This window comes from Eptesicus fuscus, chromosome 5 (assembly GCF_027574615.1).
Source record: "Eptesicus fuscus isolate TK198812 chromosome 5, DD_ASM_mEF_20220401, whole genome shotgun sequence".
NCBI classification, from domain to species: Eukaryota; Metazoa; Chordata; class Mammalia; order Chiroptera; family Vespertilionidae; genus Eptesicus; species Eptesicus fuscus.
Genome location: NC_072477.1, coordinates 22,982,310 through 23,009,458, shown reverse-complemented (window position 1 = coordinate 23,009,458; position 27,149 = coordinate 22,982,310). Strand labels below are relative to the sequence as shown.

At 54.9% G+C, this 27,149-nt stretch overlaps 1 protein-coding gene across 1 annotated transcript in view; it reads right to left on the bottom strand.

The window, feature by feature from the left end:
- MIDEAS (mitotic deacetylase associated SANT domain protein) overlaps nt 1-24,685 on the bottom strand; it is a 38,097-nt gene extending 13,412 nt beyond the window's left edge. The window contains exons 1-3 of the mRNA XM_028141418.2: nt 24,400-24,685; nt 3,631-5,324; nt 2,178-2,477 (exon numbers count right to left, since the gene is read on the bottom strand). Coding sequence (XP_027997219.2) covers nt 2,178-2,477; nt 3,631-5,082 — 1,752 coding nt within the window. The 5' untranslated portion in view covers nt 5,083-5,324; nt 24,400-24,685. The remainder of the gene's footprint in view (nt 1-2,177; nt 2,478-3,630; nt 5,325-24,399) is intronic.
- Between the last annotated feature and the right edge of the window lie 2,464 nt (nt 24,686-27,149).

Below are 27,149 nucleotides of genomic sequence, written 5' to 3'. Positions count from 1 at the left end.
CCTAGGGGGATGCCATTAATGGAGTTGTCAGAAATAAACTTTAAGAAAACTATGCAATAAGATAGAAGGCGAAGTTGGGAATTCCAACAAAGAACTAGACACTCTAAAAATTAACCAAATGGGAATTTGGTAACTGAAAAACTACTAAAAAATAACTCAATGAATGGGCTTAACAACACATTAAATCCAGCTAAACAGAACTGGTAAACTGAAAGATAGGTCAGACTAAAAAAAAGAAAAATATACAAAAGTACATGACAGCCCTAACTGGTTTGGCTCAGTGGATAGAGTGTCGGCCTGTGGACCGAAGGGTCTTGGGTTTGATTCTGTTAAGGGCACGAACCTTGGTTGTAGGCTCCTCCCCGGCCCAGGCCCTGGTCAGGGCTTGTGCAGGAGGCAACTAATCGATGTGTTTCTCTCACATTGATATCTCTCTCTGTCTTTCCTTCTCTCTTCCACTCTCTCTAAAAATCAATGGAAAATCCTCAGTTGAGGATTAAAAAAAAAAAAAAGAATAAGAAGAGATACACATTCCCAAAAGAAAGCTAAATATTTGACAAAGTGGACTTTAAAAGGCAAAAAGATTACTGAAATAAAAAGAAACATTTCATAGTGAAAAGTGTCTATCCAGTTCTAAATGAATATGCAACTAACAACATCAATTAAAATGTATAAAACAGCCCATGGCTCAGTGGTTGAGCATCAACCTATGAACCAGGAGGTTGAGGTTCGATTCACGACACAGCACATGCCCAGGTTGCGGGCTCCACCCTTAGTATGGGGCTTACAGGGTTCTCTCTTATCACTGATGTTTCTATCTCTCTTTCCCTCTCCCTTCCTCTCTGAAATAAAAATATTTTTTTAAAAAGTATAAAGCAGCCAAAACCGGTTTGGCTCAGTGGATAGAGCGTCGGCCTGCGGACCGAAAGGTCCCAGGTTCGATTCCGGTCAAGGGCATGTACCTTGGTTGCGGGCACATCCCCAGTAGGGGGTGTGCAGGAGGCGGCTGATCAATGTTTCTCTTTCATCGATGTTTCTACTCTCTATCCCTCTCCCTTCCTCTCTGTAAAAAATCAATAAAAAATATATATATTTTTAAAAAGTATAAAACATATACCATCAGAACTAAAAGAAGAAATGGACAAAAACCTCAATTTTAATAGGAGATTTCAACATGCATGTTTGCACTGACAGAACAAGCGAACATCTACATCCCAGTGCCTCGCACAGGGCCTGGCCCGTATTACAGGCCCTATCAAAACCTGGTGGCCTGACACCTAGGTCCGGGTGAGGCCACGCGCCCCTGGGTCTGGGAGAGGCCACGCGCCCCTGGGTCTGGGTGAGGCCACGTTCACCTGAGTCCGGGTGAAGCCGTGCCCCTGGGTCTGGCCGAGACCAAACCAGAGGGAGTCGGAGCTCCGTTACCACCATTTGTCCACCATCCAGAGCTGAGGTGTCAGTGCTGACATGTACACATAAGGAACTGGTGGACATTGAAATTGGGTCTCTAAAGAACTGTTGGTCCAGAAAGAAACTCACTACAGACTGATTCATCTGCCTGTCAGCATAACTATTATTGCTCGTCTCACATCCAGTTCTTATAAGTATATCTCTAGTGACACATGATCTCGCTCATCTAGGGGAAATGATGAACAACATAGATTGAGGAACAAGAACAGAACCAGAAACAAGGAGGCATCGATCGGACTATCGGGCCTCAGAGGGAGGATAGGGGAGGTTGCGGGGAGGGGGAAGAGATCAACCAAAGGACTTGTGTGCATGCATATGAGCCTATCCAACGGTTAAGTTCAACAGGGGGTTGGGGCATCCGTGGGGAGGGGTGTGGGATGGGAATGGGGGGATGAGGACAAATATGTGACACCTTAATCAATAAAGAAATTTAAAAAATATATATATATATAAAAAAAAAAAACCTGGTGGCCTGAATGAAAGAGATTCACACATACCATATTTTCCTAGACAGTCGCAATTTCAAATATAAAACTGTCCCACTGTCCCCCATAGTGCATCTGTCCGGTTTGGTGTGGAAAACAGACATAGTATCACCACAGGTTGCTTGAATTGCTCCTTCAGTCACACTGTCCTCTCCCCAGAGGGTCCCAGGTCCCAGGAGCACTCAGGTACCGGAGGATTTTGCAGGGGGGAGCCTCTCATACCTGAGCTGGGCCATCGGTCCCGGGGACACGGGTGGACCGCCTGCGGGTGACAATGACCGACGGCTTGTGTTCAGCAGGGTTGTGCTCAGGACCCGTCCCGTCCTCGTCAGCACCTCCAGCCTGGGCCGCGTCCGCCGGGCCCACGGTCCGCACCGGCACAGACACCGGGATGACGAGGGGCACCATCCCGCTGTCCTCTCGTGCTCGCGTGGCAGCTAAGGCGGGCTCCGAAAACTCCACCCCGCACTTGGCAGTGGAAGCCAACACACTCTTCCGCTTCTCCTCAGAGCCATTGGCATCCTGGAGAAGGGAAGGGAGCGGGGGATGGAGGTGAGGTTCAGAAGGTAAGTCCCGGTTTGCGGGTCTAGGATTCCCAGTCCCATCTGATTCGGGGATTCGCACACCTATGATGGCTCCCCATGGTCTTTGGTCACCTGGCCTTTCCCTGATCACCTTTTCTCCCACCACATTCCCAAATATCCTCTATCACCTCCTTTCTGCCGGGTCCCCCCATCCTAGCCTGAGGGTCCTAGGGTCCTAGCCTGGAGTAGGTCCCCGCATGGCCATCTCAGGCCCCAGGTGCCTGACAGATGTACTTTGCTTGGCCTGCACAGTGAGTGAGTGGCATGTGAAAAATTACCTAAATATTTAAGCGTATCTCTGTAAAAGCAAGCAAGCAAGGAACTTGTGGCAGCTGAGGGTGGTCTTTGTATATCTATCCCCCAGTGGCAGCTGGCTGGAGTGAAGTCAAATTCTACTGTCTTCTACCCATCAGCCCGGCCCTACAGGCATCGGGGGTTGAGACTTCAAGTAAAGGAAGGGGCAAACACTGGCTTTGGAGTCCGATATTAGGCTTCTATGCTAGCTTTATGACCTTGGGAAATCCCACTTGGGATTTCTTTAGCAAAAAACAAAACAAAAAACAAACCAGGATAAATGACAGCATCCCTATCAAATTATCTGGGATCAAGTGTAAGAAACTCCAAGTACAAGATGGGTGCTCACACTCTGTTCATTCTCCTCCCCCACTGTTCCTGTCTTTTCTTTTAAGTCAACTTTACTGCAGTGTAATGGACACAATAAAATGCAGCTATTTTTCATTACAGTTCGATGCATTTTGACAAGTAAAATCACCTGTATGACGACTACTACGTTCTTGTCTTTTAGCTGCTAAAATTCAGCACGCTGGATCTGGAAATGAAGGTACGTGGCACTTCCTGCCTGCCTGCAACCCTGCACCTGTATAGCCCTCACCTCCCTTCAGGTTCTGGATGCACCTGGGGAGAGGTTCTCTGCATGCAGGGAGTTCAGAATTCCCTGAAATGTAGAGGTTCTTTCATTTCCTTTAATGAAGTGAGACAAGTGCCCTTGTGGCCCTGGCGTCCTCGCTCGCCCCACACACAGCTCACCCCACCCTCTGCCAGGTCCGGCTCCCGCCCCATGCCACTCTTACCTTCGCGTTCTGCAGTGAGGCCAGCTCCACTGCCTTCTGGGCCAGGGTCAGCAAATTGGCCTCTTGGGACGCCCGGCGCCTCCTTCTCGTGCTCTGGATCACCCCACCCCGTAGCACCTGCCCACAGTCCCCTGCGCCCACTGCCCGCATGCCCTCCTCGCTGCCCATGGCGGGAGCCTCTCGCTCCCGACCATTGGGTGCCAGTCTCTCCCCATCGGACAGCAACTGCGACTCCCTCAGCTCCAGCGGGAATCCCAGCGCTTCAGGATGAGGCTGCCCCAGGGGGCCGGGTGGTGGCTGCTGCGGGGGCCAGTGATGTAGAAACAGGTTGGTGGCAGGCTCCTGCCCCGGCTGGGTGCCAGCCCCATCCAGGGCGGTGGAAGGCAGGACGCCCTCCTTGGAGAGGCGTCGGGAGCGGCGGGGGAAGGCGATCTGGGCCTGAGGTAGCACGGGCTGCGGGGCCGACTCCTGCAGGAGGGCCTTGCGCAGTTCTGGGTTCATGTCAGGGTTGGGGGGGAAGGGGTAGGGCACCATGCCGTGGTGAGCCAGGTGGGGCTGCCCCAGGGGCCCAGCCGGCTGCAGGCCAAAGTCCTGGGGCTGCTGAGAGGGCGGCTGCTGCATGGGATAAAAGTTCTCAAAGAGCTGCATCTGGGGCAGGCCCGCCTGTGGCTGCTGCTGCTGCTGCTGCTTCGGGAGCGGGTAGGCGGCGACAGGGTTGGGGGGCGGGGGGCCCTGCCGGAAGACCTGCCGGTTCACCTGGTGGCCGAACGCCAGCTGGAAAGGCTGCAGGGGCAACGTTTGGTTTGGGGGCTTTTTGGCCACATGGAACGAGTTCAAGGGCGCTTGGGGCCGCCCCACCTCCTGCGGTACCTTCTGTGGCATCATGGGCCGCACGCTGTTCCCGTAGCGGTCCAGCTGCGGGCCCCCTCCTTTCTCCCGCTTCAGTGCCTCGGGGTGGCTGTAGTAGGTAGAGACCATGCCCGGATGAGGGCTCCCTTTGTGTCCACTGTAGACGGGCAGGCTGTGGCAGTTCCACGTCGAGTGGGGCGGAGGCTGGCCCGGCTGCTGCTGCCAACCGCTGTCGCTGACGCCCCCGCCCCCGCCCCGCTCTGGGCCCCTCCCTGGAGCCATCACGGAGTTGGGCCACTTGACCGAGCCCGAGCCCATCTGCTGGGACAGCATGGCTGCGGAGGTCCGCTCGGACCCGTACACCACCGAGTTCAGCAGGGCCAGGCTGTTGGAGAGCTCCACAGGCTGGGAGGCAGGGGCGGCCCCTGTGGGGCCCTCGTGCCCAAAGTAAGGCTCCTCCTTCACTCGGGTGGACTGTGGAGGGGCCGGGGGCTGTTGTGGGGCCTGCAGGGGCGGGGGCTGCTCCTTGGCAGCTGCTTCCTGGTCCCCAAAGAGGCAACGCTTCCGCTTGTTCTGACCCCTGGGCTGGGCCTGGAGGTTCATGGTGTGGCCAACTGGGCCGGCCCGGGGAACGAGACCTACTTTACCAGTTGCCCATCCCCTAGGGGAAGGTCCTGCTGGGAGCCCCCTAGTCCAGGAGCCAGTGGGGGCGGAACAGGGGCAGGAAAAAGTGCTGGGCGATGTGGTCAGGGAGAAAGAACGGTTGGCGGCTCCTCTCTCTTCACGGAGACACTCTTGAGCTTGTCTACGCCTCCCAGTTCATGATGCTCCACGGGTCCTGGAGCCTGCAGACAGAAGCACAGCAACAGTGTCAGCCACAGCCTCCCACGATGCCCCAGGCGTCAGCCAAGTACGATGGAGGGGCCTCGAAGGCCCTGGCTGCATGTGGTGTAACTTGTGAACTGCACTAAGGCATCTGCCAAGGGGGGCGGGGGCTGCCATCCAGCCTGAGCTCCTGCGGTCAAGCTGGGACAAGGGGCGGCAAAGGCCGTGTTCCGGTTCCTTTCCCCTCTTAAGCCAGGCCTCAGTCCCCTGGGCAGCCCGGCCTGGTCCTCTCCCATCTGCCCAGGCGGGAACCTCCCCACCAGACCCAGAAGGAGCATCGGTTCAGCCAATGCCTCGTCTGACGCCCCAAGCACATCTCAGACCAGAAAGTGGAGAGAACAGGCGTCATTCCCCACGGTGCCGTCCCAGAGTCAGGAGCCCACCAGGTCCTTGCAGAGTCCAGGCCTCAAGACGAGGCTCGGGTCCTTTGCACCAAGGCTGGCAGGCGCGGCCCCAGGAGAGTGTGTGCTGTCCTAGCCCCACCCCTGGGAGGAGCTGCTGAGTGGGATGGTGGCTGCCAGAGTCTTCCCCAAACTAGCACAGGAACCTGTTTTGCTGCCCTGGCAGGCTGGAGGCAGGGTGCCACCTGGTAGCTGGTCAGCAGTGCTCACCCAGCCTCCTCCACTGCCAAAGAGCTCCTGGCATCCCGAGCGAAGGTATGATGCTGAAGGAGTGGACTGCTAGAACTCGAGTTCGGAGGGTTTCTCTATGACATGGTGTGACTGAAGTGCTTCTGTGTTTGTTTTCTAACTTGATTTGAAAAAAAAAAAAAGAGAGAAAACACAAAACAGGTCGCTCTATTTATCCTGCTACAGAACATGCAATCAAGACCAGCATAACTTACGCGTATTTTTATTACTTACGTGTAAGTGGTAACTGGCATGTATAACTTGCATGTATTTTCAAAGACTTGCTTCAGAAGTGGTTATATGTTCCTCCCTGAGAAGTGGGTAAGGGTGGGAGCTGCATGACTCACTTCTTCCCCCGGTTAATGTTCTGGTCCTGAGCCAGTCAGGCTGGAGGGGAGCGGAGGGGGGCTAAGGAAGCCCTAGGAATGCATCTGCAAGTCCAGGCTGACCTCAGCCCTCAGCCCCTCAGCCCCTAGGCGCTGCAGGTCGCTGTCAGCAGCCCAGGAGACCAGCAGAGAGCAGAGGAGGGCTGGGGCTGGGCGGTACCGGGCAGGCGCTGGTATGAAGCCCCGGCTACACCCCAAGATGCCCCGGCCCCAGGGAGGCCCCGGTGCTATCTCTCCAGCGCAGGCTTCCGCAGCTCCCCAGCCCTTCCCTCCCAGAGCTGGTGACTCACTCCAGCCCCTGCGTGCCTTTCACTTTCACCGGCACCCAGAAGGGGAGGAACTTCCTCCTCCATTTCCTTCCTCAGCTCCCAGCCCTGAAGGGAGTGAGACTCTGCCCGCTTGCACCCCCCTTTTCTTCACATGTGGAAACTGGAGGAGGGAGAGAGGCTAGGAGGGCACCCAAGGCACCTCGGCCCAGCAGGAGGGGCAGGATTTGGACAAGCAGAGTGCCGAGGGCCACAGAAAGCACCTTTTGAACAAACCCCTTTCTCTTGCTTTAAACTCTCATCCCGACAACCCAATTCGGAGCAGAAACCACAGGCTAGCCCCAGACTGAAAATGACCCTGGGTGCTATTTCGAAGCTGCAGGATGGGACTGTCCTGGCTACAGGAGGCGGGCTCTGCCTCCCCAACTGGCATGAACGAACTAGAAGTACGCGTGTCTGCAGAAGCAAGACAGAGGCAGGAAGAACGTGCTCAAGCCGAGGGGAGGGGAAGGGAGGGAAGGGGAGAGGAAGGGAGGTCCCCAGGGGAGGCTGGAAGGTCCACGTGCCTCCCAGGGGCTGGGAGCCTCTCAGGCGCTTACACGCTTACCTGAACTGGGGCCTCCCCTCCCCCCATCACAGCCCTGTCACCTAGTGAGACAGCCGCGGGCTTGGAGTCTGGGGTAAGGGAAAGCCCACGTGGCAGATGGGACGCGGTGCACGTGTGCGTGTGCGCCCATTGGAGGGCACCCAGACACCAGGCACAGGATGGCCACTCGTCACCTTGGAAAGGGCAGGCTCTGCACGCTGGGCGGGAGAGATGGGGGTGTAGCCTGTGAATGGGGCTCCAGTGCAGAGCTGCTCCTGCCCCCACCTCCCCAGGCTGGCCCGCCTGCAGCTATTTGGTCAGGCCCAGAGGGGTCAGGCTCAGCTGGTCTGCCTCCCACCACAACCCTGCACATCAGGGAGGGCCGGCAGCTCAGAAGAAATCAAGGGGGCCAATTCTGGGGAGGCTGAATTCCCCCAGAAGCTTTGGCAGAGGCCTTCCTGTCACCCCCACTGGCTGGCCTGGCTGAGAGTGCTGATCACGGACACCCAGACCTAGGATCCTCTGAAAAGAAAGGTCATTATTTGGGGAATGGAGAGAAGTGTGGGAGATGCCTGGGAATCCTGGAGGAAGGCAGCAGGGCACTAAATAGTAGCAGCAGTAGTTGTTAATAATAATAATAATAACAACAACAACAACAATGTATTTGTACCAGCCAGGTCCTAAGTGCTTTCTTTCTTTTTTATTTATTTATTTATTTTATTTTTAATTATTATTATTATTATTATTATTATTATTTTACATATGTGTCCTTATCCCCCATTACCCCCCACTCCCCAAGTGCTTTCTTTATATGTGTTTAATTCCCACACCAGCTTTATAAAGCAGCATGAAGCCAAAGCATTAGCTGTAACATCCCTTTCACAGGTGAGCTAGATGAGGCTCAGAGGGACTAAGGAACTTGCCAATGATTACACATTAATTGTGTTGCAGAGCCAGGACCTGAACCCTGGTGTGCCTGACTCTTAGACCAAGCTCTTGTTCCTTATCCCCAAGACATGCCACTGAGACACCTTCCTCTCCCAGCTCCCTCCCAGCATCTCAGAGCAAGGATTTCTGGACACAGATATTCCTTCTCACTGTCCCTGGGAAGCCCCTACCCCCGCCTGAACCTTTGGCAGGTAAACCCCTTCTCTCCCCCCCAGGCCAGCTGAGAGCCACAGTCCTACACGAAGGGAGGGAAGAGGCGGGGGCTCACCACCAGCAGGGGCCAGCATGTGTGTGAGGTCCACCTGCAGGCAGGTCTGAGGCTGCACGGGCCACTTCGGCCGCCCTCCCCTCCGGGCCTGGACTCCCCAGCCCCTGCTGCCCAACCCGCCTCAGTTCTGGTTGCTGCTGGTGGGGCTTCCATCCCCTACCCCACTGGTACTTCACAGCCTGCCGCTCCGGCCAGGACTGAGCCACTTCCTCCCATTGCTCCTGCCTAGCCCCACGCCCCCTCCCTCCCGTGGAAGTCAGCCGGGCCTTCCTCGCAGTGAGGAAAAGGAAGGAAGCCATCTCTTCTGAGGGTGGCCGACCTGTGGGCCAACTCCCCAAAGTGGCAGGAAAGAGGGTGTAATGAGGAACTCCTGCAGGCAGCTCACCCCCAGGACCAGCTGCGGAGCCTCTGACATCAGAGGCAGGAACACAGCAAAAGGAAACCTAGTCACCATGGGGCCCCAGGCACGGCAACCCACTCTCTCAATCTGACTGTCTGTCGCGGCTCCATCCACTCTCCCCTTCCTCCAGGCGCCTCACTACCCATCAGTCCCTGATCAGAGCCACAGAGACCCCTGGGCAGAAGACAGGTAAGAGTCTGGTAACCAGAGGCTGGGGGACCTGAGAGGCTGTTAGGAGGATCAATGGTGAGAAGCAGTTTCTCTCTGCAGAAGAAAGTAACGTGCACCAAGAAAAGAAAACAATGCTGAACCTGCATATGTGTTTTGCAGACACACGAGGGAAGGTGCTGGAAAGGCCTTGGGAGTCATGTGCTGATGGTGACACCAGGCCCTCCCGAGATGGCAACATGAACACATACCGTTCCCCACGTGCCATCAGCAACCCTGCCGCATGCCCAGCATTAGCTGGGAGAGTCCAGGGAGCCCTCACCACAGCGCGATGGGACCAAGCCATGACCAATCAGGGCACCAAGGGGCATTCAGTGTGGCCATCTGAGGGAAAAGACTGTTGTGAGTCAAGGTCACACAGGCCAGGAGGGAGGTGCCCAGCTTGGTGCCAGCGGCCAACGGCTCAGCTCTGATGTGGGGGTGAGCGTTGACTGGAGGACCCCCCTGGCCCTTAGAGCTAATGTTCCAAGCTCCTGATCTTACAACCGGGGCCACCCCTACCCCACAACATACACTAGGAAGAGGGAGAGTCAGAGCTCGTGCATCTCTAACCCAAGTATGGCATCCAACAAGGCCCAAAATCTCTAAGCCAGCCAGTTCCCTGAGCACCCAAGAGGCTATCATAGGACAAAGCCCAAACTTCCTCTCCTGCCCATAAGTCCCTGCAGACCGGCTCCTGCCACCTCCCTCACCCCGCCACGTTTGACCCATCATTCGCTGCTGCTCCTGTCTCAACGCGCTGTTCCTGCTTTGTTTCCAAGTCTTTGACCGGGCAGTGCCTCTGCCCGGGACACCTTCCTACCTTTGTCATCTGGCCAAGTCCTCCTCATCCTTCAGGCCTTAGAAAATCTCCCCTCACCCCGAGGGTAAGCCAGGAATTTCACCACGAGCCCCTAACGCCTCCTAAAATGCCTACCACAACACTCAGCACAGTACATTCCAGGTACGTATTTCTTTGTCCCCAGTAACTTGCCAGCTGCACAACACTGTTCTTGGAACTTGGCTGGTATCTGCCTCTTGCAATGCTCATTCAAGACTGCACCCAAGGTGAGTCAGAGCCATGCCTGGGCAGAGGTACTCCTCACAGCCAGCGTGTCCACCCTGGGCTCCCGCCCGGCCCTGATTTCTGGTCTCCCCGATCAGAGTTCCCGTGATGCTGAGATAAAGTGGAAAGGCCCACCTCCTAACCACCACCCCCTTCCCATCCCACCCCATCAGGGGCCCCAGGCCCTCACCAACTAAGCTAAACACAGATCCTTCTCCAACTGCTGGTCCACAAGCTACCTGCCTCTTGACTGTCACCTGCTGCCCCACATCACATGCAGGCCAACTGGAAAAGCGCCAGCCCTGTCACTGCCCCTGCCTCATTTTTCTTCCCCCGAGACTTCCTGCTCCGCTTAGACCCCGGCCAGGGACAAGAGCCTGCAGGTCTGTCTCCTTGTGGGTCCTGATAGGGCTGGGCGGGGCCTCAAGACACCAAGGCGTCTGGCTAGGAAGCCAGGGGGGCGTGATGAGGAGCCCTTCTGAGGGGAGCCCAGCATGGCCTAGCATGGCCCTGCAGCCCAGGCTCACATCTTGAAAAGCTCTCTCAGATACTCTGGGGCCTTTGGCTACCGCCAGACTGGGCATGTGGCCTGGAACTGCCCAGGCCCTAGATTAGGGGTGGAGAACCTTTTTTTCTGCCAAAGGCCTTTTGGATATTTATAACCTCATTCGAGGGCCATACAAAATTATCAACTTAAAAACGAGCCTGCTATATTTGGTCAAACATTTAATTAACTCACCCCGAATGCCTTGGCAGGGCCAGACCAAACGATTTCGCAGGCCGAACGCTCCCCACCCCTGTCCTAGATAGACCTTCCCTCTGGACACAGTGCCCTCATTTGCAGTGCGGTACGTCCCCCTGTCACTGGAGTTCACACCTAGGCTGAAGGGCCCCATTCCTCCCAGCCACTGGACACATCAATCTTGTTCTCACGGGGTTTGCAAACCAGTAAGGAAGGAGACACCAGCTACAAAGAGGAGGCCCTGCCTCCTAAGAAGTGTCACTTCCCCTGGGGGCATCAAAGAGCAGGCCTGATGATCTGCCCACTTCTAGTTTAGAGAGTCCCAGATTATCCTTCTCCAGACTGAACTCCAGCTCTGGAAGGCAGAGACCAGGTAGATGGGCCAGGGAGCCAGGAGCCCCAGGGGTCTCAGCCGTCAAGCTGGTCAGGCTCAAAAGGCTCAGCCAGGGTTCGAGCCGGCTGCTGTTGGAGCTTTGATTATAAAAATGCCAGCCCTAGCCTGGCCAGCGTGGCTCAGTGGTGGAGCGCTGACCTGTGAATCAGGAGATCACAGTTCGATTCCGGTCAGGGCATATTCCTGTGTTGCAGGCTTGATCCCCGGTGTGGGGCCTGCAGGAGGCAGCCAATCAATGATTCTCTCTCATTATTGATGCTTTTATCTCTCTCTCCCTCTCCCTTACCTCTGTGAAATCAATAAAAGAATATATATTTTTAAATGCCAGCACTGAGATGCTTTTAAAGGGATCCTGTGAGAGGGGAACCTTTGTCTGATGAGCATTCTCAGGGTTTCATTCAGGTGGCTACCTCTATGATCCCCCTCCCCCAATGCCCCACAAACATCCCCAGGATGTTCATGAAAAGCCAAGACAACCAGGTCCGTTTGATCGAGGGGAAGCTGAGGCAGAGAAAACGCACAGTCCCAGGCAGAGCCAGGCAAGGACGGAGTGGACGGAGCCTCCAGGTCAGCTTCCTCCCACTCCTGGGGGACTGGTCACCTCCCACCTGGGCAAAGGCCACAGAGGCTCACAGGCAGCCCAGGAAAACCCCTCCCAACAGAACTCTGGAACCCAGGGGTGGTGGGGTGGAAGATGGTGGGTTCAGGCTCTCTCCAGAAGACACGCAGCAACCGTCCCTACAGCCAGGCCCTCAGGGACCGAACCTTTGGAGGGGAAATCACGGGGACGGGTGGAGCCCTTGGTCTCCTCACCACCCTCTCTATGCTCTACAGGGCTCACCCCACCAGAGGCTGCTCCAGTCCATCCCCCCCCCCCTTTTTGGAAAGGCCTGGCTCCCCAGCAGGTCTCCCCTGGGCCAAGATACAGAGGAGATCACCACAGGGGCCTCCCTTACCATGACCTCGCCCTGCCTACGGGCCCCCACACCCAACACACAGACAGCCTCTGCAGCACCAGAGGTTTGCTCACGGCCCCTCCATCCACTCAACAAGCATTTATTGTGCACTAGGCTCTGGGGAGACACGGGAGACGAGGCACAGACCCTACCTACACAGAGCTCTCAGTCCAGTGCAGGAGAGACACAGAAGCAGAGATTACACTGAGTGGCCAGATTATTAGGATCTCTGAACGCATAATAATCTGGCCACTCATATATATATGTGTGTGTGTGTGTGTGTGTGTGTGTGTGTGTGTGTGTATTTTTAGAGGCCCAGTGCATGAATTCGTGCATGGGTGGGGTCCGGCCAGCCTGGCCAGGAGGAGGGGACATGGGAGGTTGGCCTGCCTGCTGGTCGAACTCCTGGTCGAGGGGACAATTTGCATATTTGCCTTTTATTATATAGGATATACACTGAATGGCCAGATTATTATGCGTTCAGAGATTAATAATCTGGCCACTCAGTGTATAATGCAAGGTGTCCCGTGCAGGGGCTAGAGACAGACACAATAGATCACCCCAACGAGAGTTTCTTGATTTGGGGCCTTTTCTGGAGCTGTTGCCTCTGCCTGGAACCTCTACGCCACTCTGACAACCTGCCTTCCTTCAAGGCCTGCCTCCTCCAGGCAGCCCTCTAGCACATGCTTTCCTTAAGTCTTTTTTTTAAATTTTTATTTTATTGATTTTTTTACAGAGAGGAAGGGAGAGGGATAGAGAGTCAGAAACATTGATGAGAGAGAAACATCGATCAGCTGCCTCCTGCACACCCCCTGCTGGGGATGTGCCCGCAACCAAGGCACATGCCCTTGACCGGAATCGAACCTGGGACCCTTGAGTCCGCAGGCCGACGCTCTATCCACTGAGCCAAACAGGTTAGGGCAAGTCTTTTTGAATGGTCATGCCCTTCCTCAGTGTTAACCATTATGTCATAATGCTTCTTCAATTCCCTTCTGTTTATTTTTTTTTTAAATACATGTTTTAAAATTGATTTCAGAGAAAGGAAGGGAGAGGGAGAGATAGAAATCTCAAAGATGAGAGAGAATCATTGATTGGCTGCCTCGTGCACACCCACACTGGGGATGGAACCCGTAACCCCATCATGTGCCCTGACTGGGAATCCAACGGTGACCTCCTGGTTCATAGGTTCACACTCAAAGCCACGCCAGCCAGGCAATTCCCTTCTGTTTCTGCACCAAGGCTGGGAGAAGCAGGGCCCGGAGGCAGTGTGGCCCAATGGGGAGGGCAGCGGGCTGTTTGTCAGGTAACCAGGTGTCTGGTCCAGGAGCCACTATTCACTGGTTCTTGCCTGCGAGGAACTCGGGAACCCAGGGCAGGGAAGTGGGGACAAGGCCTGTGTCCGGGAATCAAAGAAACACTGTTGTGATGAGCCACTGCCATATGAAATAGCCACCTGCACTGCCCATGTGTCCAGTGTGTGTGAATACTGCTTACTGGGTAACCATTGATTCCCATCTGAGAAATGAGGGAAGGTTGGCTCTGAAAAGTAACTTATTCCAGGTCACACTGAGAAGCTAGGATTTGAATCCAAGCCTGCTGACTCCAAACCAGGTCTCTATCACAGCCTGTTGCCCGACTATGTTGAGCTGTGGTTCTCAAACCCACCCTGAGAGATGGGTTCGTGGGTCTGCTGAGGGGTGGAGGGTGGTCCAAGGTGGGAAATCTGCAATGCTTCAGCAGCAGCCCAGGTGGTGCCCAAGTGTTGGAGCAGGGGAAAGGCTAGAGGACCAGCAGCTGGCATAAAGCAGTTTCCAAGGACCCACGGCTCCTCTCCCGCCAGAGGAGCCACCTGCCGGAGCGCTGTGCCCTGCCCAGGAAACGTGATGGGTCCCACGGAGCCGTGGGTGTTCTCTGCTCTCAGCTAGCCCTAGGGCTGACCGTGGCTCTTTCAGTGCCTGAGGCACAACCAAGTGCCCATGTCTACTGAGCACTTCCTATCTGCCAGGCACTGTGCTAAGTGCATCTCACTTAACCCCCACTCTTCTCTGTCTCATTTTATAGGTCAGGAATGGTACACTCAAAAATACCTATTTAACACAAAGAAGACAGCAACAGGAAAACAAAAAGACATAAGACAGATAGAAATCAAATAGCAGAATGGCAGACAAAAATCCTACCTTGTCAATAATTACTTTAAATGTAAATATATTAAACATTCCAATGAAAAGGCAGAAGTTGAGATGATGGGTTAAAAAAAAACACCACGATCCAACTATATGCTGTTTATAGAAGACACACACTTCACCTGGCTGGTATAGCTCAGTAGTTGAGCTTCGACCTATGAACCAGGAGGTTATGGTTCGAGTCCCCGTCAGGGCACATGCCCCGGTTGCGAGCTCAATCTCCAGGAAGGGGTGTGCAGGAGGTGGCCGTTCAAATACTCTCTCATCATTGATGTTCCTTCTATCTCTTTCTCCCTCTCCCTTCCTCTCTATAATCAATAAAAATATATTTTTTAAAAGAGAGAGACATACACTTTAAATTTAAAGACACAAATAGGTTGAACATAAAAGGATGGAAAAATATATACCATGCCAACAGCAATTAAAAGAGAGCTGAAATGACTATGTAAATATTAGACAAATTAGACTTTAAGACAAAAATTCTTATTAGAGGCAAAGAAGGATATTTTATAATGATAAAAGTGTCTACCATCAAGAGGATATTACAATTTTAAAGGTATACGCACCTAACAGCAGAATCCCCAAAATACACGAAGTAAAAACTGTCAGAATTAAAAATCGACAATTCAACAATAATAGTTGGAGACTCCAATATTATATTTTCAATAATGGGCAGAACAACTAAACAGAGATTTACAAGGAAATAGAAGACTTGAACGCTATAAAGCACGAGACCGAAGAGATATCTATAGAACATTCTACCCAACAACAGCAGAATACTAATTCTTCTCAAGCACACACAGAATGTTCTCTAGGATATAACGTAAGTTACGCCATAAAACCAATCTCAATAAATGTAAAAGGGCTGAAATCATACTAACTATGTTCTCCAGTCAAAATAAGGTAAAATTAGAAATCAATAGAAGGAAATTTGGGGAATTCACAGGAAATGAAGGCTAAAAGTAACCTGTCAAGTTCTCACAGCTCAGAAAGGCCACTCCCTCCTTACTCAGACCATGCACTCCACACCTGTGCAGCCCCAGGAGGCCTCAGATCTCCGTTTGCAAATGCCTCTCCCATCCCACACTGAGCCTGATTCCAAGTTTGAGCCCAGAATTAAAACAGCTGGGAGGGAAAGGCCTTGGGGCTGCAGCAGCTTGTTATGCAGCCTTGCTTCTCCTTGGGAAAATGGTCACATGCAAACCTTCTCACTCCCCCAACCAGTCTACAGAATACCCCAAAGGCCAATCCTTCCTAAAAGAAGGAAGCTAACATTTGCAGAGCACTTCCCCTGTGCCCGGCACATGACATACCCTAACCCCTGCCTACAAACTCCCCATCAAGGTGTCTTACTGACCTCATTTTAGAGAGAAAGAGAAACTGAGACTCTGCTGTTAAAGTGGAAGAAGCAAGATCCAGAAAAATCCCTCCATTATCCTTCTAGAAAAATCTCAAGCCTACACATGCGGGGCCTCAAAAGGAACGCTACCCGTGAGAACCCCACAAAACCAGCTGTGGACTCTCCCCTTCCTCATGCTCCCTCCTGCTGCTGCTTTTCTTGGGGGCATTTCCAAGTAGAGCACAGCATAGAACACTCCCCCCACAAGAGACAACCCCAGTCCCAGTCCACCAGAACCAGGTTCAAGATCAGGGAAATCCATAAAAACCCCTGGAAATGGGGAGAGCCCACAGGGTTCTGCGGTGAGGGGACTGCACAGGTGAGGAGGGAGCTGCTAGGTCAGTAGGACCTCACTCTGGAGGAAGAGCCTGCCCACGGGGAAAGGTGGCTGGCATCCCTTTACAGAGCCAACCAGCAAAGCAGGGCCCAAGTGGGGAAGCTGAACAGATTCCAAGTATCAAGGGACGTCAGCGTTCACTTAGCGACCCACAGGTTGAGAACCGCGAGCAGGGTCGCCTAAGGCCATCGGAAAACACAGGTATTTACATTACGATTCATTAGCATTAGCAAAATTACAGTTATGAAGTAGCAACGAAAATAATTTTATGGTTGGGGGTCACCCCAACGTGAGGAACTGCATTAAAGGGTCGCGGCATTGGGAAGGTTGAGAACCGCTGGTCTGGAGTGTGGTGCTTTCATCAGCCCAGGCTCTCCTGCCTGGCCAGTTCCAGAGGGACCAAGACCTACCGGATGGCCGGGGGCTGGGGGAATCCTGCTGGTTTGGAGCAGGAAAAATGGGAACAATGTGGCTTCCCTTTACCTGCTAGTGACCAAGAAGCACAAAAACGCCCAGTCGGCGGGGCTCAGTGGTTGAGCATCAACCGATGAACCAGGAGGTTGTGTTTCGATTCCCGGTCAGGGCACATGCCCAGGCTGAGGGCTCGATCCCCAGGGTGGGGTCTGCAGCAGGAGGCAGCCGATCAATGATTCTCTCTCATCATTGATGTTTCTATCTCTCTCCCCCTTTCCTTTCCTCTCTGAACTCAATAAAAATGTATTAAAGAAAAAAAAAAAAAAGAAGCAGCAGCAGCACAAAAACCAGCAAGGGTGGGGGTGGGTCCCTGCCTGGGGCCTCCTAGATGGGCTGCAGAGTAGGCACGGGGAGCCACCTGCCTCACTTGCCCAGCCATCTAGTTAGTGTCAAGCCCTGTCTCAGGCCTGGTCAAGATCCAGGGCCTTTGCCAAATGCGCAAACATTCCTGTCGTTTTTTCAGTCTCTGAGCAGCTGCTGCAGGGCCTTTTCTCCCTGTTGATTTATTCCTTATTGTTCCTGAAATACACCCAGAGGCCTTTGGCACTGGGCACCAGCAGAACATCCAGCCCAAGCCCCAAGTACACACTAACCAGACTCTCTGGGACCCGGGCCAAGCCAGCTGGAATAATGGGCCCCGGGGTCAGGCCCAGCAGCCACCAAGGAAGACCCGAGAACCCACCTGGCCTCAGCCTACGGTCCCAGAGATAATCTCAGGACCACAGAGGCTGCCATGTTTGGGAGGAGGAGCCGCGTGGAAGGTGTCCGGGAGGCCAAACTAAGCCTTTCCACTCCTCACGTGCATGAGCAACTCCCCCTGCACCCCCTCCCCCACACCCCCACTCACACAGCTGACCCCCACAGCCTGTTGCCCTCCACAGCAGGCCTCCTGGCTCAGCTGGGCTTCTGGCTGCCCTGTGAAGTGTTTGCAGATAAAGGCTCCAGAGGGTCTTCCCGCCCTTCCCAGCCAAATATCTCCACCATCAGCCAGTCTGATGGTACCTGGATTCCTACCATCAGCACGTCATTCCAAGGGTCAAAGCACTGCTCCCGGTGCGCACGAAAATAGCCTGGAGAAGTATGGGAGCTGCGTTATACAGAGACAGGCTTCAGGGTCCCACAGACTAGGTCCTGGCTTCTCTCACCATCAGCCTCTCTGTTAGTTTCCCTGTTGGGAAATGGGCATAATAGTGTTTGCAGCTCACAGTTACTGTGGGATTAAATGAGGTTACTATGTACATGAAGTACCGGGCACAGGTAAGGACCCAATACATGTGATCTTCTCTCCCCCTGGCTGGGCAGGAGCAGCATCACTCTCAGTCTTCACCTCCTGGGGGGTGGGGGAGACGGGATGGTCTGATGCTTCTGGTTCTGCAGTTGGCTGAGAGCAGGACTGGCCAGGAGCAGGACAAGGAGACTAGGAGCCCAGGAGGGGCACACCCGGCACACGCCTCCCCTGGACTCAGCTGGGCCAGCAGGGCCTGCAGGGACATGGTAGGACAAGAGTCCCCTGATAATACCTGGCAGAGCTCCTAGGCCTGCAATGGGGTCCCCACCCTCCTGGGCTCACTCTAAGAACAACAATAAAAGGGAAAGTGCTAGCACCTGAGGGAGGCGGGGGTGGGGGGGGTGGGGGTGGCCACAGGAAGTCTGAACAGGGGCCGGAGGAACCTGGGCCTGCAAGGAGCAAGCAAGGCCGCCCTGAAGCCACCACAGTGCACGTCCCACAAGTGGAAGCAAGTGGCAGTGCCCGCCTGGTTATTTTTGGCACCTCTTCTGCCCAGAGCCAGCAAAGAAAGGCAGCTGCCAGCAACATGGAAGGGCTGTTTACACTCAAGTGTGCAAGCCCCGCTGCAGGGACAAAAAAGAGCAGCAGCCGCCACCGAGCAGAGGGGCCTCTGCCCCTTTCTTCCTCTGCCGCCCGTCCCTGTGCAGTGCAATCTGTGCGCGGCATAGCTGACATAGCGCGGGTACTTCTGCTTTCACTCAGATCCAGTCTCCCAACCGCAAAACTCACTCGCATACACACAAACAGACAAATAAATAACTATGGAGCCAGCTGAGGACTGAGCCACACCCAGGAGCCGAGACAGTATTCCTCTGGGCTCTTCCGGCACTGAAGAGGCCCTCCCAGCTCCCAAACGGGGAGGGGCAGGCCCCAGGGACAGGCCCCAGAGCAGCTCCTCTTTCTGCACTCCTCAGGTGAAAGTGGAGGCAGTCGGTGGGAACCTCAAGGAACTCACTGCCTCTCAGCTTCCCCATTTGGAAAGGAAGGAGCTGGACTAGATGTTCCAACATGTTTTCCAGCTCTGGGAAGACTCCCGCGAGCTGGGAAGCCCAAGGCTACGACCAGGGCCAGCTAGGGGTTCGGGCAGAGCAAGGTTAGATGGGGAAGGGGGTCTGAGCAGCAGCCAGGTCCACACCCCAAGAGGGAGGAGAGGAAGAGGACAGGGAAGGGGAGGAGAAGAAAGAAGGGAGGGGGAGAACCACCAACCTACAAGCATTCTCAGGGATGAAAGCTTTAGCACTTAAGCATTACTGAGCTCCTTTCTGAGCTCTGGGGCCTGCCCCTCCAGGGAACTGGCAAATTCTGGCAACAGCAGTCTGGGTTGGACCTTCTGTCTACCCAACTGCTGGAAAAAGCTGGGAATCGAAATCCCTCATCATTTTCCTTCCTCTCTGGACCCCATTTCCCCAGAGAAGGTGGGTGGCCTCAGAGGGAACCCCCTTCTGGCTGCACGCCTGGTATACTTCTCTCTCTCTAAGCTCTGGAATGGACAAACTTTGCCCAGGCTGCTCCCCTCCCCCCTTCCTGAGACCCGTGGAGGAAGAAGCATTGCCTGGAAAAAATAACGCTCACAACCAAGAGCTCCTGCGGCTGGAGAGAAAGGCAGAGGGAACAGGGAGCACCTTCCCAGGCCACCGCAGTCCCAGGCTATGTTCCAGAGAGAGCAAGAGCAAAAAGCACTGCCAGGAAAGCCTCAGGCCCCCAGCCCCTCTCCTCCCCACCAGCCCCTGCAAAACACAGCCAGCAACAACCGGGTCCCTCCGGGAGACACCCCCCACCCCGGCAAAACCCCAGCTCTTTCCTGACATGTGGCAACTTTCTCCTTATGTAATATCTTGGTGGACAACCCTCTCTCCCCCATTCAGTTGGTGAAAGAGCCAAAGTGATCTCTGGAGGGACAACTCCCACCCCAGGCTCCACCCAAAAACTCCATTGAGGTCACCCAGAAAGGCTTCAGGTGAAGCAAATGCAAGGGGACTTTTCCCTGGGCTGAGAGAGCAGCCTTCCTCCCACCCACGTGAGCAGTTCAGCCTGAGGCCTGGGCGGGTCGAGTCCCGACTGTACAATCTGATCTCTGGGAAGCCGAGCTGAGCTAGGACAGAATCGCTTGCAAGGGTGCACAGGCACCAGGGTCGGGCCGATTTAGGCAGCTGTGGCCAGGGCCTGGGGAGTTAGAAAAGAAGCCTCATTTGCCCTCCTACCACACGCAGGACACCCTTCACGTCCTCTTCCCTGGGAGGAGCAAAAGGCAGACAGCTGAACTAGGTGGGAGCCGGGGAAATGCTAGCCATTACCTGCTGAGTACCGACTACGGGCCAGATGCGTTGCATGTAGGACCTTTTTTAGCCTTCACAGCAACCCTGTGAAGTATTATTACCATCCTCATTTTATAGATGAAGAAACTGAAGTTCAGGAAGTTAAGCAATGCCCAAAGCCATCCAGCACGTAGAGAGGCTGGAGTATGAACCCAGGTCTACCCAGGCCTTGTTCTCATGCACCAGCCAGGTTTCCTTCAGTCACTGCCCAGGTCCTGTCCACATGCCATCCAGGAATGGTGTTCTGAGTGTGGGGGTGGAAGTGGGTGTGGACAAGTTCTGCTGTTTTTTTCCCAAGTATATGACCGTGAGAGCCCCGGTTAGTGTGTGTGTGAGTGTGTGTGTGTGTGTGTGTGTGTGTGAGCGCAGGCACGCGCTGGAGGTGGAGGGAGGGCGATCTGGATTCCAAATAGCAGTTTCTAACCCCGAAGTTATGCTGTAATGCTTCTGATTCATAAAATGAGCTCACAGTCTCAGGGTATCCTGGATGTTGCTTTGAATGCAAATGCAGATCCCTTAAGTAAGAACTGGGGATTTCAGCACATTCCACATAGCTCTAGCCTGGCACACATAGGTGTTTTTTTAGGTCAACCCCACAATCAGAGTGCTTTGGAGCTGAAACAACCCTTCCAACAGAATGAGACCACTGGCTGCATTTCCTGCACCTCTGGTGAGTCAGGGAAGAATGGAGTTTCCAGGCTGCTTCTAAACTGATGCATGCACATATTACAGGAAGGGAGCCAATAAGCCTGGCTAAAGGAAATGCCCGGGTTAGCAGATTCCCAGGCAGGAGGAGCAAAAGGCAGACAGCTGAACTTGGTCCTATTGGGGTCAGAATGACTGGGACACATTCTCTAGAAGGCGGGCCATAGGGCAGTGCCAGGAAACTGGGTTCACCAGCACTAGGGTCACTGGTGCAGTAAGAGTCCCAGCAGCAGGGTTCACTGAGCCCACCACATTTTTTTGAGGGAGATCTTTCACTTATTTGTTCACTAACACATACTGAACACCTACTAGAGGCAGGCATTGTGGGAACATTACAGAGCTCACACCATAAAGCTGAAATGTGCTTTCAGGACTTTTTATAGAATCCTCGCTGCAACTCTAAGGAGGAGGGATAGAGACTCTAGCTCTGAGCTGGTGTTTTGTTTGTTTGTTTGATTTCAGAGAGAGGAAGGGAGAGGGAGTGAGGAATAGAAACATCAATGATGAGAGAATCATCTATCAGCTGCCTCCTGTACGCCCCACAGGGGGATCGAGCCCGCAAAATGGGCATGTGCCCTGATCGGGAATCGAACCGTGACCTCCTGGTTCATGGGTCAATGCTCAACCACTGAGCCACACCGGCTGGGCTCTGAGTTGATGTTTTTAACTACCACTCTACAGTATATACACAAATGACTACATAAAGTGGAAATAAGTGTTGAGGAGAAGACTGAGGCTTCTCCAAAGAAGTGGCATTTGAAACAGGACTACCGAAGGAAAGGAGGAAACTCCCAGCTCCTTGTGGCCATCCCTACTCCACCACCAGCAAGGTTTCTTTCTGGGAGACCCAGCTACAGGAGAGGGGCTATTAAGGCCAAAGAGACGTGGACTGTGCCCATTCCCCTTCCAGGCCACTAAGCCCTGTGTGTGACCACCCTCCCCTCCCCCCATCCTTCTCTTACTCCTCTCCAACTCAGGGGCCTAGGGGCCTTGGCTCCACTGGGCAGAACTTCCCTGGGTTCTGGAGCCACAAGAGGTCCTCAGCTAAGTCTATAACTACATATTGTCTTTTTTTCCCTCCCTCTCTCTCTCTCTCCATTTATTAAAAGCAGTAGTCCAGTCCTAGCCATTTTGGCTCAGTGGATAGAGCGTCGGCCCTCGGACTGAAGGGTCCCAGGTTTGATTCCAATCAAGGGCATGTACCTCAGCAGCAGGCTTGGACCCAGGCCCTGGTCGGGACCCGTGCAGGAGGCAACCAATTGATGTGTTTCGCTCACACTGATGTTTCTCTGTGTCTCTCCTCCTCCCTCCCCCTCTCTCTAAAATCAATGGAAAAATATCCTCAGGTGAGGATTAACCAAAAATATATATATATATATATATCGATTTTTAGAGAGAGACAGATGAAGGGAGAGAGAAATATCAACTTGTTCCACATATTTATGCTTCATTCGTTGCTTCTTGTATGTACTCTGACCGGGGATCAAACCCACAACCTTGCCTATCAGGACCCTCTAACCAACTGAGCTACCCAGCCAGGGCTCTGACTATTTTTAAATCCCATACTTAGAAGCTGAACTGTCATCCCCAGGGGCACTCTTTCCTAGGGTGGGGTGAGGGGCTGACAGAGGGGGTAGGGGTTCACTGGAGAGGCCACACTGGAAGTGGGCAGGCAGCCCCAGAGCAAGCTTCATGGGTGGGGGGATGGGAGGGTGCCCTCCAGGTTCCTTACCATCTTGTCCCCCTGGGAGCTACTCAGACTAGAGTAATCGGCCAGAGACCTGTCCAATTAGAGTGGAGCCTGGGCCAGGGCCATGCAAGGAGGTGGTTTATCACAGTAATTGAATGTTTACACCCCTGTTATTCAGTGTCCAGAGCAGAAAAAAAAAATGAGGACCCCTAAATTCTCAGCCTGAGAAGGTTTCTCCTTTCCCCCTCATCCTGACACCATCTAATACCTCGTGGAAAGGGTGCGTTTCTGATTCTAAAGGGGCATGTGCCACAACGTCCCCGGGAGGATCTGGAGCAAGACAGGTGACTTCCTCCCCTCAGCCTGAGCCCAGAGGAGAGGCTGCTCCTCAGAGCTGCAGTTACCCAGACCTCCAATCTCAATCCTGAAGCTGCAGGGACTAGGAGAGAGGCCAGACCTCCAGGCCACTACCAGACCAGGCTCCCCCTGCTGGAGCAAGCCAGACCTCCCCTTCCCCCAGCCGCAATCCCCTGCACACACGTGCCACCAAGGCCTTCACAGTCATCCCAGCCAGCTCTCCACCCATCCCACCGGCCCCTGAGCCCGGCACACAGGTCCCATGTGGGATGGTGGAAGCAGGAAGTAGCCAACAGAGTTCTGACCAACAAAGTTTTAAATGGGGCGAGTAACTTCCCCTTTCCTCCTTCTAGTAGCTCACTCTGGAGGCTGTGGGCTGGAATACCCAGAGGCCTCCACTTTGAGTGGCAGGTATCTCCTCCAGGTCTGCTTTCCTGGGGGCTGAGGCTTGAAAGCCCCCAGGGAGGCACCGGGCCCTCATCCAGAGTCCCGGGTCGGGGCTCTCAGAGGGGCAACCTGGTGCACACGATTCTGTTTGTGTGAGTAGGGGAGGAGATATGACTACCTCCAACAAGCTAGCCTTATGCAGGGGCCAGGCAAAACCCAGGCTCCTGCGTTTGGCACAGGCACCACCAAACCAAGCACACGGTGAAGCAAGCGCGGGGAGAGAGCTCCGCAGGCCGCAGCGCGCGGGCCAGCGGCGGCGGTGAGAGGGATGACAGGTCTGAGGTGCACCCGCAGCGCCGGGGTCCGTGGGGGCCAGCCCGCCCGCCCTAAACACTCTAAATTAGGGCTCTACCTGTTTCCTGCCACCCCTGCACCTCTGTTCCCAAACTTCCAGCGCGGGCAGTTCCCATGTCCACTTTCCCGTGCACACTGGAAGGAGAAGGGGAAGAGGCCTCCCGCACCAAGTTCCTGCACTTAGCGAGCTCCTCTCCGCGCCTCCCGGGCCTGAGATCTGTCACGCTAGCCGGTCCCTGCAGACACCACGTTTCGCTTAGGCGGAGGAGGAGCAGCCGTGCTCCCGAGCCGCCGCCGCCGCCGCCAGCCTCGCGGATGGGGAGGGTTTTCCTGCCGGGGCCGCGCCCGGGTGGACCGGGGCCGCGCGCGAGTTGCGTAGCTGCACAAACACGGCGGCGGGTTGGCGCTGCACACGCAGCTGCGGAGAGGGGGGGGGGTTGTGGGTCACGGAGGGGCGGGCTGCCGAGCAGCCAACGCATGTCCACACCCACGCACACCCACGCACACAGTTGCCCAGGCCGCAGAAGTTGACGCGCCGCGCCCCGAGCCCCGGCTCCCGGCCGCGCCTGCAGAGCTGCAGCCCCGGCGCCAAGCCGCCACCGCTTGCACGCAGCCGGGGGTACCTTGGCCGCCGCGCCAGGGCGGGCAGCGCCTCGCCTCGTGCAGGCCTCGGCCGCGGACCCGGCAGCCCCACTTACCTGCTCCTGCCCGAGCTCGGGCATCGGCTATCCCTTCTCCGCCACGGGCTGCCGCCTTCGGTCGCCTTTTAGACTCCAGCCGCCTGCACGCACTCCCCGATTTTAAAAACAAACAGGCGCCGCCGCCTCCCGCGGCGCTCGCAGGGCTTCCGCCAGCCCGCGCCTCCCGAGACTGGGAAGTTTGCTGGCAGGGGCCGGGAGGGACGCGCGGGCTGTCACCCTTCGCTCTGGGCGCAGGAGCCTCGGCGCACCCCGCGCCGGTGGTGTCCGCCTCGCGATCGCTCTCCCTCCCTCCCTCCGTGTCACCCCCAGTCCTGCGATGCAGTGTCAGGATTGCACTGCTCTGACTCATCGGTTGAGCTCACAGCTTGAAAAAAAAAAGAGCGAGGGCGAGAGGCAACAGCGAAGGAGGAGGACTCTCTGAGGTGCTACAAAGGATTGCACAACTCGGGGCTGGGAGCGCGGAGCCCCAGCGGCCGGACGGCGCGCGCGGCCGGCGGCGAGCAGGAACCAGCTCTACCACTTCATCAGCACAACAGTCTCTGGTCGGCCTCTCCACTAGCAGGCCCAGCGCCGCCCACTTCCTGCGACCAAATAAGGCCTGGGAAGGCGTCTTTAAACCTCCGGCGGCTGGCCGGGGCTGGGGATTTCCAGCAGACCTCACCTCCACTCTGCAGCCCGTCGCCACCCTCCCCGGGCGCAGGCGGCGCCCCCCGATGGTTTTGCTGGAGCAGGCCACGCGGCTCGTTCCTTTCACACCAAGGTCAGGAGGAGACGGTGACGAAATGTTTGGAAACCCATCGGGCCTGCCAGGAAAGTGTGTGTGTGTGTGTGAGAGATGTTGGGGAGGACACAAGTCGCTTTCTTCCACAAAGAATTACTCTCTGGTTTTGGATACGGTAAATCATGCACAATCCTCTCCAAGGCACCTCATTAACAGTCTTCCCAAGTCTCACTTTTGGCTCATCAGCATCCTAGTCCTGTAGAGTTTGTTGAGAAACTGGCCCCAGCCCCTATAAAAGACCCACGTCTCAATTACTTAGGACTAATGGAAGCTGCTGGGTTTCATTCTAGCAACTGAGGCAAGAGTTCGGGCAGCTTTTCACGGCGTGCCTACATTTCCCCTCCCTTCCCCACTGTCCCCCTGATGCCTCCGTGCCTGGCTGCCAAAAGGATTGGAAACATTTCTGCTACTCAGGAGGTTCTCTTGCTTTCCCCCCTCCCCCCATTCAATGAGGCTCCAGGGCCCATAGAAAGTCCAGGGGAGGGAATCCTGTTTTTCCTGGTTCCTTCCATTTCTGTTTTTGTTTGTTGGTTTTCCAAGGAGATGGGTCAGAAGGAGATCTTCATTTGAAGGAATAAAACAACACCGAAGCATACACGATGTTCTGGCAGCCACTTTTCCCCTGTGGCCAGTGCTGACAAGCAGGTGCATCCCTTGCTTTCTCAGGGAGAAGAGGAGGGACAGGACAGCAGCAGAATGGGTTTCTCAGGCCCTCTGAGCCTGCAGGGCAAGGACATGCTCCCAAGCACCCCCCCCCCCCCCTGCCCCCCATCTCCTCCAGCGGATGACAGACACCACTCAGGCCTTCTGCCTAACCTCGAAAAACCCATACTTGCTCCCAAAGGGCATGACCTTCCTGTCCTCTTCCACCCTTTGCTGGCCTGGGCACCTGTGTGCATCAAGCTCACACCCCACCTAGGAGGAAAAGCACTTATTTGCACCCTGATATGACAGATAGGTCAAAGTAATGACAACTTAAAACAGTTGTATCTGCAAAATAAAGATAATTATGCCAGGGGACTGGACTAGATGAGCTGCTGAAATGCCTTCCGATTTAAAAGTCATGATTCCGTGATTGTAGGAAGTGAATGGAGGAGCTGGGGGGACCACCTCCAAAAAGAAAAGCCCAGGCTCTCGGATTTAACCTCTTCTGTCTCAGTATTGTTCATGGCAATTCTCAAAGCACACTCCCCACACACACTGCTTAACAGCCCTGGATGTGAGAGCTTTGTCCCTCTGGATGAGAACACTGAGGGTTCAGAGAGGTTAAGTGACTTGCAGGAGATCACAGTGCAAGCCAATTGTTTGCCACCTGTCTGCTCTTATTCCTATCCCCCACCCCCCACCCCACCGCCACCCCCAGAGAAAGGCAGTGAACAATTGAAGGGTCTGGTGCTCAGGTATGCAGGCCCCCAAGTAGACTAGACTCTCAAGCAGAGGCTCAGTGTAAAATCTTCTTGTTCTTTCCACTTGCCTCGTTTCTTCCTTCCCACTGACACTTCATGCAAGTGAGGAAAGCAAAAGCAAAACCACTTGGTCTCCAGTGCCCACGGCCGGCACTGCTGCCAGGTTCCTCTGCAGACCTGTGGCCACCCTGACCTGCTTCTGCAGTCCAGCCCCTACAGCTGGCCTCAGGCCTAGCCCCTTGAAGGAGCCCCTGAGAGCCAGTGCGGACCAGCTCGGGGATGTTCCCAACCAACCAGAATACCCAGCTGGGGAGCACGTTCCTAGAAGAGCCTGCCACCACGGAGCCAGGACCCAGCCCTCCAGGGAACAAGTGGGAGCCACTCCAAAGGGCACTCCCCAGCCTAGTCCCGCCAGGACGTCCTCCCTGTCCCACGTGGGGCGGCTGCTACGGACCAGGAAGCAGCATAGGAGTAGAGGCAGATGGCAGGATGCATGAGAAACAGAAGGCAGCGACCTGGAGGAGCTCTGCTCATGTTGGAGCAACGTATCCCTTCACCCC